Source organism: Dama dama, chromosome 9, assembly GCF_033118175.1.
Source record: "Dama dama isolate Ldn47 chromosome 9, ASM3311817v1, whole genome shotgun sequence".
Lineage (NCBI taxonomy): Eukaryota > Metazoa > Chordata > Mammalia > Artiodactyla > Cervidae > Dama > Dama dama.
Genome location: NC_083689.1, coordinates 13,582,066 through 13,596,050, shown reverse-complemented (window position 1 = coordinate 13,596,050; position 13,985 = coordinate 13,582,066). Strand labels below are relative to the sequence as shown.

The following is a 13,985-nucleotide window of genomic DNA, read 5'->3' as shown; positions in this document are numbered from 1 at the left end:
AATGATATTTAATAAGATTGATATGAAATAAGACATACAAAATAAAATTTTAATTGTATTATTTTGGATCTCTAATTATAGGTCAAAACAGCAAAGGACTCTCAATGAAAAATATAAAGACACAATACTTGAAAAGCAAAAAAAGAGACAACATCTAAAGTTTTACTTTCTATCAATATAACAATAAAAAGATTCCAGAATGCTTATGAAAAAGAAGCAGTAGTTAATTGAATGAAAAAAAAATGACTTCTATTTTTAAAAACAAATCTAAACATAAAGGCAAAAAAACTACCATTAAGGAAATGCAGATGTGAAATAAAGAACACAATACATATAAAGGACTGTCATTACTACCAAGGATACAGAAAAAAATTCCAAATATATAAAATATAGCATGGGAAGACATGACATGATTAAATAATAGAACCAACCACTCAGTAAAGCAATCTCTGGGAGTTGGTGATGGACAGGGAAACCTGGCGTGTGGCAGTCCATGGGGTCACAAAGAGTTGGACATGACTAGCAACTGAACTGATTGACTTAACCACTCAAAATGTATATATTTTCACAGATTTCCCCCTAAAACATATTCATATTATGTAATCATGGGCACCACATTTTTTGGCTCCTTAAAACATTTTTTCTAAAATTTAGGAATGTCTTCCTTTATTGCAAATTAAGAGCTGTCATTTATGCTCTCATATAAAATATCTGTCAACTATTTTTAAAAATATAGATATTTTAATACTATTTAACCTGAGATTAACATCTTATAGGCACTGCATGATAAGTTTTAGAAAATTTTGTGCTGGGAAATAGTGTAGAATAGACCATATGTCAGGACACACACACACACAAACACACACACATATACATGAATTAATGTTAAAGAGCAGTTAGTGTAAAAATCGATTTTTTCTGAAAATATGGAACAAAAACAATATTTAGAAATGCAGGCACTTGTATATAAACTGTGAAAAGAACTTTCACATTCAATTTACAATAGAAACAATATGTAAAAATCCCCCAAATGTCAATATATGTGGACTCATTAGTAATGAAATAACTGCAAAGAAAAAGTATTCAGCATTCTTCTTCAGATGTATTAAATGCATTTTTTTTTCATGGAGCACATAGCATAAGAGAAGATATTGTGAAATAGATGTCTCAAACTGATGTTGCAGGTAATATCTACCTCCTTTGATTTGGATGTTTTTTAAATGAATACAGAATATACTCAAATTTAAAACATATTCAAATTTCTGCATAGGCCTCCACATATAATACTATATATGTTCTTATTCTGCTGAACAGCAAAACTCATATATATTTTAATTTTATTGGAAATATGTTATTTATTTCACTTATTTCACATTGTCATCAAACCAGACTTTCATTCCCATTACTTAATTGTCCATTTGCATTGCAGATTCAAAAAAACATATTATTATTAACAGATTAAATAAATAAACTATGCATTATTAGTTAACCAAGAGTATAAACAGTCTTCTCTCATCTCTGGGCTAGGCTGTTTAGTCTCTTAGCTTAATTCAGGTAAAAGTTCTCAGTTTCATATACTCTGAATCTTTCCTGAAGTAACTCCTCTGCTCTCAGACTTACCTAGATGGAGTTTCTTAGAAGGAGATCTCTTGTGGAATCTGAGTCACTGGGTGGCTGTCGATGAAGACTGAAGCTCTGTCACCAGACAAGACATCTGTGTAGTAAAGCACTGGCCCCTGATCCAGACTTTTTACTCTAAAAACAACTCTGTGTCCTGTCCAGCTTAAGGATGCAAACACTAAGGGACCTCAGCAAGGGAGATATTAATAGCTCTCTATACCTGCTCATTAGGCATATTTCCCTCTAGTTAGTTCTACCTCTACATATATGATTTCTGTCTGGGCCACTGCAATAAAATGAAAGAAATATTTTCCTAATGATTCTCTGATCCCAAGAGATCAGTTTCAAAGTCAAGTAAATCCAGTCTTTATTACTCCTTGTGCTTGATCTTATCTGTTTTTCAGAGATCTAACCTGGACAGCTGTAGCTTAATCCTAAATTAATTTTTTTTTCCAAACCCTGAGACTAAGGGAACTGTCAGGACTAGGTCCCTTTGATCCTTAAAAGATTAATTTGTGGTGAGCACAAAGTCCTTTAATTCTCATAAAATTGCTTTTTTCTTCAAGATGGAAGTATTCTTTTGATATGTAACCACATTTGTTGACTTCTCATAACATTTGTCCAAAAATTTAAGAATGTCCTCCTTTATTGCAAGTTAAGAACTGTCATTTATTCCCTCACATAAAATATTTGTTAATTGTTTAAAAAATTAGATGTTTTAATGCTATTTAACCTGAGACGGATAGCTTTTAGGCACTTCATGGCATATGTTGTGCTCTATTTCCCACTGCAGAAATAAATGCACCTGAAGCAGTTAAATGATTTGTTGAAAGGCTCAAACTGAGGCAGGAAAGGGCTCTGATCAGAATTCTGTCAGGATACTTCCATGTTTCAACTAAGTCATTGGTTCTCAACCAGAGATAATTTTTCCCTTAAGATATTTGTCAATATCTGAAGCAATACTGCTACACACCTACAGTACTCAATACAAGTAATTATCCAGCATCATTTGTCAACTGGAGAAGGTGAGAAAACTTGTTCCAGATTGGTATTTCCCCAACTTCACTGTGTGTGGGAATCATGCAGGATTGTATTTCTGATACAGATAAGATTTCATCAGGTTCTGGTGGGCACAGAGATTCTGCAAAAAAAAAAAAAAAAAAATCAAAAAGCCTGCTGGGTAAAGTTGATTTGACAGGTCTTATTCTGGGTAACATATTTAGAGTAGCAACATTCCATCCAAATGCAGTAAAACACGCATTCTTCTCAAGTGCACATGTAAAATTCTCAAGCATAGACCATATGTCAGGACATAATAGAAGTCTCAATAAGTTTAGAATATTGAAATTATATCAAGCATTTTCCATCATAATGGTATGAAACTACAAATCAACTATAAGGAAAAATCACATATATATGCAAGCCAGACATCATGTTACTGAGCAGTATTGGGTCAACCTATGGCTGATTCATGTTGATGTTAGGCAGAAACCAACACAATTCTGTAAAGCAATTATCCTTCAATGAAAAAGTAACAAATTCAAAATAAAAAATAAAGAAATCAAAGGAGTGACTAAAAAACCCAGAAGACAAATGAAAATGAAAATGTGACATATTTAAATCTCTGAGATAAAGCAACAGTGTAATAAGGGGAAGTTTATAGTAATACATGCCTACCTCAAGTAACAAGGAAGATCTTTAACAAAGAATTTAACTTTATATCTAAAGGAGGTAATAAAAGAAAAACAAACAGCCCAATGTTGGAAGAGAGGAAGAAAATAATAAAAGGAATGCTATAATAAAAATCAGTGAAGAAATAATGAAAAGTTGTTTAATAAAATTCAACATCTTTTTGTGATAAAAACTCTTATGAAGGTAGGTATAGAAGGAGCATGTCTGGATATAATGAAACTATTTATGATAAATGCATAGCTGATATAACATTCAACATTGCAAAGTTGAAAGCCTCCACTAAATCTGCTAAAATCTGCAATAAGATAAGAATTCCCACTCTCACCAATTCTCTTTAATATAGTATTGGAAGTCTTACTTACAGTAATCAGACAAGAAAAAGAAATTAATAAGTATTCAAATTGATAAGAAAGTGGTAATATTGTTATTAAACATGGATAACATGATTTTATCTATATGGAAAACCCTAAAGATCCTCCACAAAAGCTAGTATAACAGATAAATTCATCAAGGTAGCAGGATACAAGATTGACATAGAGAAATCAGTTGCATCTCTTTATATTAACAATGAAATATCAGAAATGGAATGCAAAAAAAAAAAAATCTCATCTAAAATCTCAATAAAAACACTTCAGAATAAATCTCATTAAGGAAGCAAAGGGCTTCCCTGATAGCTCAGCTGATAAATAATTTGCCTGCAATGCAGGAGACCCTGGTTGGATTCATGGGTCAGGAAGATCTGCTGGAGTAGGAAATGGCTACCCTCTCCAGTATTCTCTCCAGGAGAATTTCAGAGACTGTATAGTCCATGGGGGTCGCAAAGAGTCAGACATGACTGAGTGACTTTCACTTTCACTTTCAGGGAAACACAAGACTTATACACTGAGAAGTCCAAAACATTAATAAAAGAAGTTAAATTGAAAGATATCCCATGCTCTTGGGTTGGAAGAATTAATATTGTTAAAATGGCCATACAACCCAAAACAATCTACATGAGATTTTTTCACAGGACTAGAAAAAATAATCCTACAATTTATATTGAACCATAAATGACACACAAGTGACAAAGTCATCCTGAGGACAAAAAAACGAATCAGGAGGCATAACTTTCCCAAACTTCAGACAATACTGCAAAGCTACAGCAATCAAAACAGTGTGGTATTAACACAAAAAACAGACACATGGATCAATGTAACAGAACAGAGAGCCCAGAAATAAACCCACATAATTATGGACACTTAATCTTTGACAAAGAAGGCAATAATATACAATGGGGAAAATATAGTCTCATCAGAAAGTGGTATTGGGAAAGTTGGATATCTACATGCAAATCAATGAAGTTAGAACACACCCTCACACCATACACAAAAATAAACTCAAAATCACTCAAAGACTTAAGTATAAAAGAAGAAACTGTAAAGCTGCTAGAAGAGATCATTGGTAAAACATTCTCCAACATAAGTCATATCAATGTTCTCTTAGGTCAGTCTTCCAAGACAATAGATATACAAGCAGAGATAAACAAATGGGACCTAGTCAAACTTATATGCTTTTGCCCAGCAAAGTAAATCATAAACAAATAGAAAACACAGCATGCAGACAAGAAGAAAGTATTTGAAAATGATGTGACTGATAAGGGCTTAATTTCCAAAATATACAAATTGTTCCTATAATTAAATAAAAAAGCAAACAACTCAATAGAAAAATAAACAGAAGACCTAAATGGACATTTCTCAAAAAAAAAAAAGACATACAGATGTCAATAAGCACATGAAAAGATGGTCATCATCAGTCACTATGAGAGAGATGAAAATCAAAACAACAGTGATGTACCACTTTGAAGTAGTCAGAAGGGCTATCACTGAAAAGTAAAAAATAAATTCTGGAGTGGGTATGGAGAAAAGGGAATCCTCTTACACTGTTGGTGGGAATGTAAGTTGGTACAGCCACTGTGGAGAAAAGTATGGACATTCCTCAGAAAAGTCAAACAAGCGATGTGAAAGTGTAGATGGAGTTTTTGAAGACAAAGGAGGCATGAACATTTCCAAGTAAGAAAGTGAAAGAGACTCGAAAAAAAGGGAAGTATTATAGTGGCTCTGAGCTTTAAAGCTTTCACATCTGGTGAAACAGTCAGGTTCAGTGTTTACTAGCTCTATGTGGCCAAGAGCAGGGCAATGTGAATGTGAAGTTCATAGAAAGCACACAGGGTGAGCATCCTTTTAAGCTACAGAATTTTGGCTTCATTCTCCAGTGGCAATTCACTATTCTGAATTATGTATTTATTCATTTTGCTCATTTTTCTACTTCATTCAGTAAACGATCTTTGCATTATAAGGACATCAGTCCCTTTTCTTTTGAATAAATTGATATTTTGCTGCTTTACTGGTTATTCTGGGCATCATGGGGTTTCTTTGGTGGCTCGGTGGTAAAAAATCCTCCTGCGAGGCAGGAGACTCAGGAAAATTTGAGTTGACATGCGATCCTGGAATTCTCCTCTGAGGCACGTACCCAGACAAAACTAATTTAAAAGATACATGCACCCTTGTGTTCATAGCAGCACAATTTACAATAGCCAAGACATGGAAACAACCTAAATGTACATTCACAGATAAAAAAGATGATGTCAGATATGTATATGTGTGTGTGTGTGTATGTGTGTGTATATATATATGTATATGCATATACATATATATGTATAGTTTATATATATATATATATATATATGTAATGCTGTATTACTCAGCCATAAAAATAATGAAATAATGACATTAGCAGCAATCTGGTAGACATAGAGATTATTATTCTAAGTGAAGTAAGTCAGAAAGAGAAAGACAACTAACATACATTATCACTTATATGTGGAATCTAAAATATGACAGAAATGATCCTATCTACAAAGCAGAAACAGATTCACAGACATAGAGAACAAACAAACAACAAAGTTTCACCTAGTCAAGGCTATGGTTTTACCAGTAGTCATGTATGGATGTGAGAGTTGGACTATAAAGAAAGCTGAGTGCCAAAAAATGGATGCGTTTGAACTGTGATGTTGGAGAAGACTCTTAAGAGTCCCTTGGACTGCAAGGAGATCCAACCAGTCCATCCTAAGGGAGATCAGCCCTGGTTGTTCATTGGAAGGACTGTTGTTGAAGCTGAAACTGCAATACTTTGGCCACATGATATGAAGGACTGGCTTATTTGAAAAGACCCTGATGCTGGGAAAGATTGAGGGCAGGAGGAGAAGGGGACGGCAGAGGATGAGATGATTAGATGGTACCACCAACTCAATGGACATTAGTTTGGGTAAACTCCTGGAGTTGGTGAAGGACAGGGAGGCCTGGCGTGCTGCGGTTCATGGGGTCGTAAGGAGTCGGACACGACTGAGTGACTGAACTGAACTTAACTAACAGTTGATTTACAATGTTCTGTGAATTTCTGCTGTACAGCAAACTACTCCCTCTCTCTGTGTGTATATATATATATGTATGTATTGTCTTCAGTTTTGGTTTTCACAAGATATTGAGTAAAGTTTCCTGTCCTATATAATAGAAATTTGTTGTTTAGCCATCTTGTATATGAGTTTGCTTCTGCTAATCCCACACTCCCAGTCAATCCCTACTCCACCCCTCAGGCAAGTTTCTTCATAGAAATGTATTAGCTTGAGTCTGGTGTCTTAGACCACTTGGCTACCCTGACCGCTCACAGAACTGTGTTAAAAATTGACTTCATTGATGTTCCAAGGAGAGCTTGCAAGGACATACATATTTGTACACAAAAACTGCTGACTCTGAACCTTATGAGTAGGCAGAAATTCAAGTTCTTTCATGAGTCAGTTTTAATCATGAAAGTTGAGGAAATTCTATCACGTCGTATGGGAGATATACAGTGGATGCTATCAGCTGTTCACTGCTCATTTAATGGCAATATTTAGAATGAATGAGATTTTTTATTTATAACAATGGGAAAAATCATAGTTGTAGGCATTGCTGCAAGTTTTCAAGCAGGAATAGTAAGATAGTTCAATAAGAAAATAAAAAACAGTTTCATCAGTCTTTCATCTTAATGAATAAATTGCCTTTTGCATTGAAACCAGTATTCCACACTATTTAAATTTTTTACTTTTATAATTTAAAAGCACATTTTAAATTTACTTTTTTATTGAAGGATGATTGCTTTACAGAATTTTGTTGTTTTCTGTCAAACCTCAACATGAATCAGTCATAGGTATACATATATCCCCTCCGTTTTGAACCTCCCTCCCATCTCCCTCCCCATCCCACCCATCTAGGTTGATACAGATCCCCTGTTTGAATTTCCTGAGCTATACAGCAAATTCCCATTGGCTCTCTATTTTACATATGATAATGTAAGTTTCATGTTACTCTTTCCATACATCTCAGCCTCTCCTCCCCTCTCCCCATGTCTATAAGTCTATTCTCTATGTCCATTTCTCTATTGCTGCCCTACAAATAAATTCTTCAGTACCATTTTTCTATATTCTATATTCAGTTAGAATATGATATTTATCTTTCTCTTTCTGACTCACTTCACTCTGTATAATAGGTTCTAGGTTCATCCACTTCATCAGAACTGACTCAAATGCATTCCATTTTATATCCAAGCTGGAATAAATGAAAAAGAAATGAAAGAAACAATAGTAAAGATTAATAAAACTAAAAGGTTGTTCTTTAAGAAGATAAACAAAATTGACAAGCCTTTAGCAGGACTCATTAAAAACATATTTTAACCTTTCATTAGTTATCTAGACAGAAAATTATAACTGAATCTGAAATATTGACCCTGAAACATATATTTTCATTTGCAGTGTGTAAATTTCATTCATAAGTGTGATATTGCTGGATGTTGTGAATGTCTCTATTTGATTCCCAGCGTATAGTCTAGGAGAGGAACTGCCTGGTTGTTAGTCTATGAAATTCTTGTATACTCCCTTCTCAGTAGTCTGTGTTTCCTATGTGTGCGTGTGTGCTAAGACACTTTAGTCAGGTCTGATTCTTTGCAACACTATGGATTGTAGCCACCAGGCTCCTCTGTCCATGGGGATTCTTCAGACAAGAATACTGGAGTGAGTTGCCATGTGCTCCTCCAGGGGATATTCCTGATCCAGGGATCAAACCCAGGCCTCTTCTGTCTCCTGCATTGGCAGGCAGGCTCTTTACCACTAGCACCACCTATATATTATGCTAATACCTCTATTCCTTACTATCTTTACCTGTGGGTAAGGAGGTATTCATTACTTTATTGGGTTTATGTACAGATTGAGAATGAAGGCCATGCATAATATTATAACATTTACATTATTATATTCAATATCATCTCTGACTTGAAGGTCATACCAAGTCAATTCCTTGTGGCTAGCTGGTAAAGAATCTGCCTGCAATGTGGGATACCTGGGTTCAATCCCTGGGTTGGGAAGATCCCCTCTAGAAGGGAAAGGCTACCCACTCCAGTATTCTGGCCTGGAAAATCCCATGGAGTGCATAGTCCATGGGGTTGCAAAGAGTCAGACACAACTGAGCAACTTTCATTTCACTCACTGCTTCTGTATAGACTATAAGGGCAGATGTATATTTGATAATCAGTTTTGCCAGTGACTTTGGCAGCCAATGTGGACAAGAGAACAAAATCCTAATTAGGAGAATAAAATCCAATGACTTGTTATAAAACACATAATTATATAAAGGTCTACAGCATTGAGAACACCAGTTCAGGAAATGATATAAAAAGGGATGATGGACATAGAAGTGAAAAACTGTACTCTTGGGTTTTTCCTCTTCTATAATATTATAAACATGACCTAGTTTCCAAATGTAGGTTTTTTTTTTTTAGTAAAACAAGTGACACAGTAGACTAGGGTGATATTTGTCATTTGAGAAGACATGGTTCTTAATAAAGGGCAGAAACAGTATGGACCTAAAAGAAGCAGAAGATATTAAGAAGAGGTGGCAAGAATACACAGAAGAACTATACAAAAAAATCCTAATGACTCAGATAACCACAATGGTGTGATCACTCACCTAGAACCAGACATCCTGGAAGGTGAAGTCAAATGAGCCTTAACAAAGCTAGTGGAGGTGATGGAATTACAGTTGAGCTATTTCAAATCCTAAAAGACGATCCTGTGAAAGTGCTGCACTCATTATGCCAGCAAATTTGGAAAACTCAGCAGTGGCCACAGGACTGGAAAAGGTCAGTTTTCACTCCAATCCCAAAGAAAGGCAATGCCAAACAATGCTCAAACTACCACACAATTGTGTTCATCTCACATGCTAGCAAAATAATGCTCAAAATTCTCCAAGCCAGGCTTCAGCAATATGTGAACCGTGAACTTCCAGATGTTCAAGCTGGATTTAGAAAAGGCAGAGGAACCAGAGATCAAGTTGCCAACATCTGTTCCATCACAGAAAAAGCAAGAGAGTTCACAAAAACATCTACTTCTTCTTTATTGACTGTGTGGATTACAACAAACTGTGGAAAATTCTTAAAGACATGGGAATACTGGATCAGCTGCCCTGCCTCCTGAGAAATCTGTATGCAAGTCAGGAAGCAATAGTTGGAACCGGACATGGAACAACAGACTGGTTCCAAATTGGGAAAGTAGTACATTACGGCTTTATATTGTCACCTGCTTATTTAAATTACATGCAAAGTACATCATGCAAAATACCAGCTGGATGAAGCAGAAGCTGGAATTACAATTGCTGGGAGAAATAGCAATAACCTCAGATATGCAGATGACACCACTCTTATGGCAGAAAGTGAAGAGAAGCTAAAGAGCCTCTTGATGAAAGTGAAAGAAGAGAGTGAAAAATCCAGCTTAAAACTCAATATTCAAAAAACTAAGATCATGGCATCTGGTCCCATCACTTCATGGCAAATAGATGGGGAAACAATGAAAACAGTGACAGACTTTATTTTCTTGGGCTCCAAAATCACTGAAGATGGTGACTGCAGCCATGAAATTAACAGATACTTGCTCCTTGGAAGTAAAGGTATGACCGACCCAGACAGCCTATTAAAAAGCTGAGATATTACTTTGCTGACAAAGGCCTGTGGCTTTCCACTAGTTAGGTATGGATGTGAGAGTTGGACCATAAAGAAAGCTTAGTGCTGAAGAATTGATGCTTTTGGATTCTAGTGTTGGAGAAGACTCTTGAGGGTCACTTGGACTGCAAGGAGATCAACTCAGTCAATCCTAAAAGAAATCAGTCCTGAATACTCATTGGAAAGACTGATGCTAAGGTTGAAACTCCAATTCTTTGGTCACCTGATGCATTGGAAAAGACGCTGATGCTGAGAAAGATTGAAGACAGGAGGAGAAGGGGCAAAAGAGAATGAGATGGTTGGATGGCACCACGGGACTCAATGAACATGAATTTGAGCAAGCTCCAGAAGTTGGGATGGCCAGGGAAGCCTGGTGTGCTGCAGCCCATGGGGTCTCAAAGAGACTGAACTGAACTGATTCTTAGTAAATTAAGGCATTTTCTTGCAATACATAGGATTTTTCAACTTTTTCATATCAAAGTTTGAGAAAAAGGTAAGGAAACATGTCAGGAGACGCCGGGATGCACCCAATCCATGACAAGTTCATGGAATGAGAGAGGAACCTGCAAGGCAGCTCTTCCCTTCGGGGTTGTCCTGGGGACAAGGTCACTGGACGAGAAAGGAACATGCAAGGCAGCTCTTCCCCTCGGGGTTGTCCCAGGAGCCCGGTATGTCCCTTTCCTCTTTCTGCCTTACTGTTGTTGGGCTTTCTATTAATTTTTGGAAATGTAATATATAGTAATGAGGCCTCCCTGGAAAAGTCCAAGCCTATTTAGAAATGCTTATGATTGCTCTGGCTCAGGACACGACCGTAAACATCAAGTCAAAAAGGAAAAGGAAAAGGCAGTTTGGATGCTTGCTTAAAAGATTATAATGTTCTAGAATAGAAAAGAGTAGAGGCATTTAGATTTAGAAGTAGATGTACTGCTTCAGTTTACTTGCTCCTTGGTTGAGAGGGTTTTCATTATTGCTATTTCCTTGCTGCTATTTGTCCATTGTTTTCCTTCCTTTAAACAACATGGAATATTATGGGTATTTTTGTAGAGTTAAGAAATGTGTTACATAGGATTTCAATAGAAGATTTATATTAACCAGCTTCACTGCCATTACCTCACTATTAATAGGGGTGTTTTGCTGCTTTAGAGGTGCTTTGCTGCTTCATAGTTAATCATTGTAGACTGAGGTTTTGTGGTTTCAGGTAAAGAAAAATATCAGGGTTTTCACATGGTACTATTCTCAGAAATGTCAAGCATGTTTTTTTTTGTAAACCTTTCCCATGTATTGTTTTATTACCCAAAGAATTCATACTATATCTGGAATCTATGGAACATAGTTTTATTAGAATGAAAATGTTAGGCCATTGAGGCAAGAAGACTAATGTACGGGACATTCATGGAAAAAAAAAAAAAAAAAAAAAAACCCTGTAATCGGAAATGTTCCAGATGAATGCATGGGGCAAAACATGGGAAAGAAAAAAAAATTGACAGAAGCACGAAACCAATATCTGATGTAATATGTGGAGACTTATGGGGGAGGTAATGTTCATCCTATAAAAACTGAGCTGTCCTGAAAATAAAGAGAGAGCTTTTTCTTCCACGCAACCTTCTGTGTATGTCTGTCTCCTTCCTCACCGACGCCACTCATCCCTTGGGTACTCCTGGATCCGCTGGGGCTGGACTCTGGCAGAAACAGGAAGAAAAAAAAGAGAAGAAAGCCATTTCATATCTTCATTAATAAATGAGGTAATTCCATTGTACCAGGTAGTTGAAAAAATAAAAATTCAGGAAATAAATAAAAGAGCAACTTTCACTTCCACAGTCTGATTAAAGAATCACAACAACTGACTCTGAGGCATTGAGCCCTGCAAAGATGGGCATTTCTCCAGATGCAGAATTATTTTCCGTTTTAGACTCACCATCACAAAGAGTCTTTTCAGAGCCCCCTTTATGTCTTTATTTCTCAGACTGTAGATGAAGGGATTCAGCATGGGTGTGACCACAATGTACATTACGGAGGCTGTTGCACTTGAGTGTGAGCTCTGGGTAGCAGCAGAGCTAAAGTACACTCCTAGGCTTGTAGAAAAAAATAAGGAGACAACTGAGAGGTGAGATGCACAGGTGGAAAATGCTTTATACTTCCCTGGAGTTGATGTGATTCTACGTATGGAAGAAATGATCTTTGAATAAGAGTAAAGAATGCCAGTCAGGGCACCACTACCTAGCAGGGCAGTTGTAAAATAAATCACCATGTAATTAAGAAAGTTGTCAGAACAGGCAAGTTGGGTCATCTGACTGAGGTCACAGAAAAAGTGGGGAATTTCCACATTAGTGCAAAAGGAAAGCTGCAACATCATTAAGCTTTGTAACAAGGAATTCAGAATACACATGATCCAAGACACCAGAACCAGTAGTCCACAGATCCGGGGATTCATGATGATTGTATAGTGCAGTGGGTGACAGATGGCCACAAAGCGGTCATAGGCCATCACAGTCAGGAGGAAGATGTCCAACACTGCAGAGAGGAGGAAAAAATAAATTTGTGTGATGCAGCCTTCATAGGTTATAACTTTGCTCTGGGTCTGAATGTTCCACAACATCTTTGGGATAGTGGTAGAGACGAAACAGATGTCTACAAAGGACAGGTTAGAGAGGAAGAAATACATGGGAGTGTGAAGGTGGGAGTCTGAGCTGACAGTCAGGATGATGAGCAGGTTTCCAAACACGGTGATCAGGTACATGGAGAGGAAAAGTCCAAATATGAGGGGCTGTAGCTCTGGTTCCTCTGAGAATCCCAGGAGAATAAATTCTGAAATTTGTGTATCATTGCCTGGTTCCATGTGTTTGAAGTAACTACCAGGAAAGAAAAAAAAAATTACAAATATTCACACAAACTTGAATGTAACATATGAAGAAGCTAATTTTAATATTCTGTGTGCAGATCTGATTTATCCCTGTGCCATCTCTGACTTGGAATTTTTGTTCCAATCAACTTTCCCACCAAGAAGTCATGTATTCTACAGTTTTAATGAAAAATTCTTCATGATTTCAGGAATGTAAATTGAGGTCTGACCATGATTCATTAATAGTTACTATCTAGGCAATTACTTCTAAGGTCATGAAGAGCAAAGGTGCCTACAATTCCATGATGGAGAAAAATATGTAAGCCATTAATATCATTATACAATACTTACAGATGGCAATAAGTGTTATAAAGTAATCTAAAGTAGCTATAAAGGAGACAGTGAATAGTGCATTCAATTTGTCATGGGTATTTAGGCAAGACCTGAAAACAAGGTGACATTTGATCAGTGACTTCTTGTAAGAGGAGAGAAGTGAAAGACTGTGTGTGGAAGTGTGTGCCTGGCAGAGGGAATGTTCAGAACTCAGATAAATAAATTCAGAAATGAAAGTGGAGATTTTACAACTGATACTAGAGAAATGTAAAGGATGATGAGAGACTTTTGTGAGCAATCATATGTCAAGTTGAATAATCTAGAAAAAATAGAAAAATTTCTAAAAAAATACAACCTCCCAAGACTAAATCATTATAAAACAGAAATTGTGAAGAAGCAAATCACTAGTAAGGAGACTGAATCAATAATAAGTGACCTC

At 36.3% G+C, this 13,985-nt stretch overlaps 1 protein-coding gene across 1 annotated transcript; it reads right to left on the bottom strand.

Moving 5' to 3' along the window:
- Positions 1–2,698: 2,698 nt before the first annotated feature.
- On the bottom strand, positions 2,699–13,111 carry LOC133061624 (olfactory receptor 7A10-like). The gene is made up of 3 exons (XM_061149595.1): positions 12,757–13,111; positions 12,290–12,471; positions 2,699–2,761 (listed from the first exon to the last, which is right to left on the bottom strand). The coding sequence occupies exons 1-3, from the start codon at positions 13,109–13,111 to the stop codon at positions 2,699–2,701; spliced, it is 600 nt and encodes a 199-aa protein (XP_061005578.1).
- Positions 13,112–13,985: the final 874 nt, after the last annotated feature.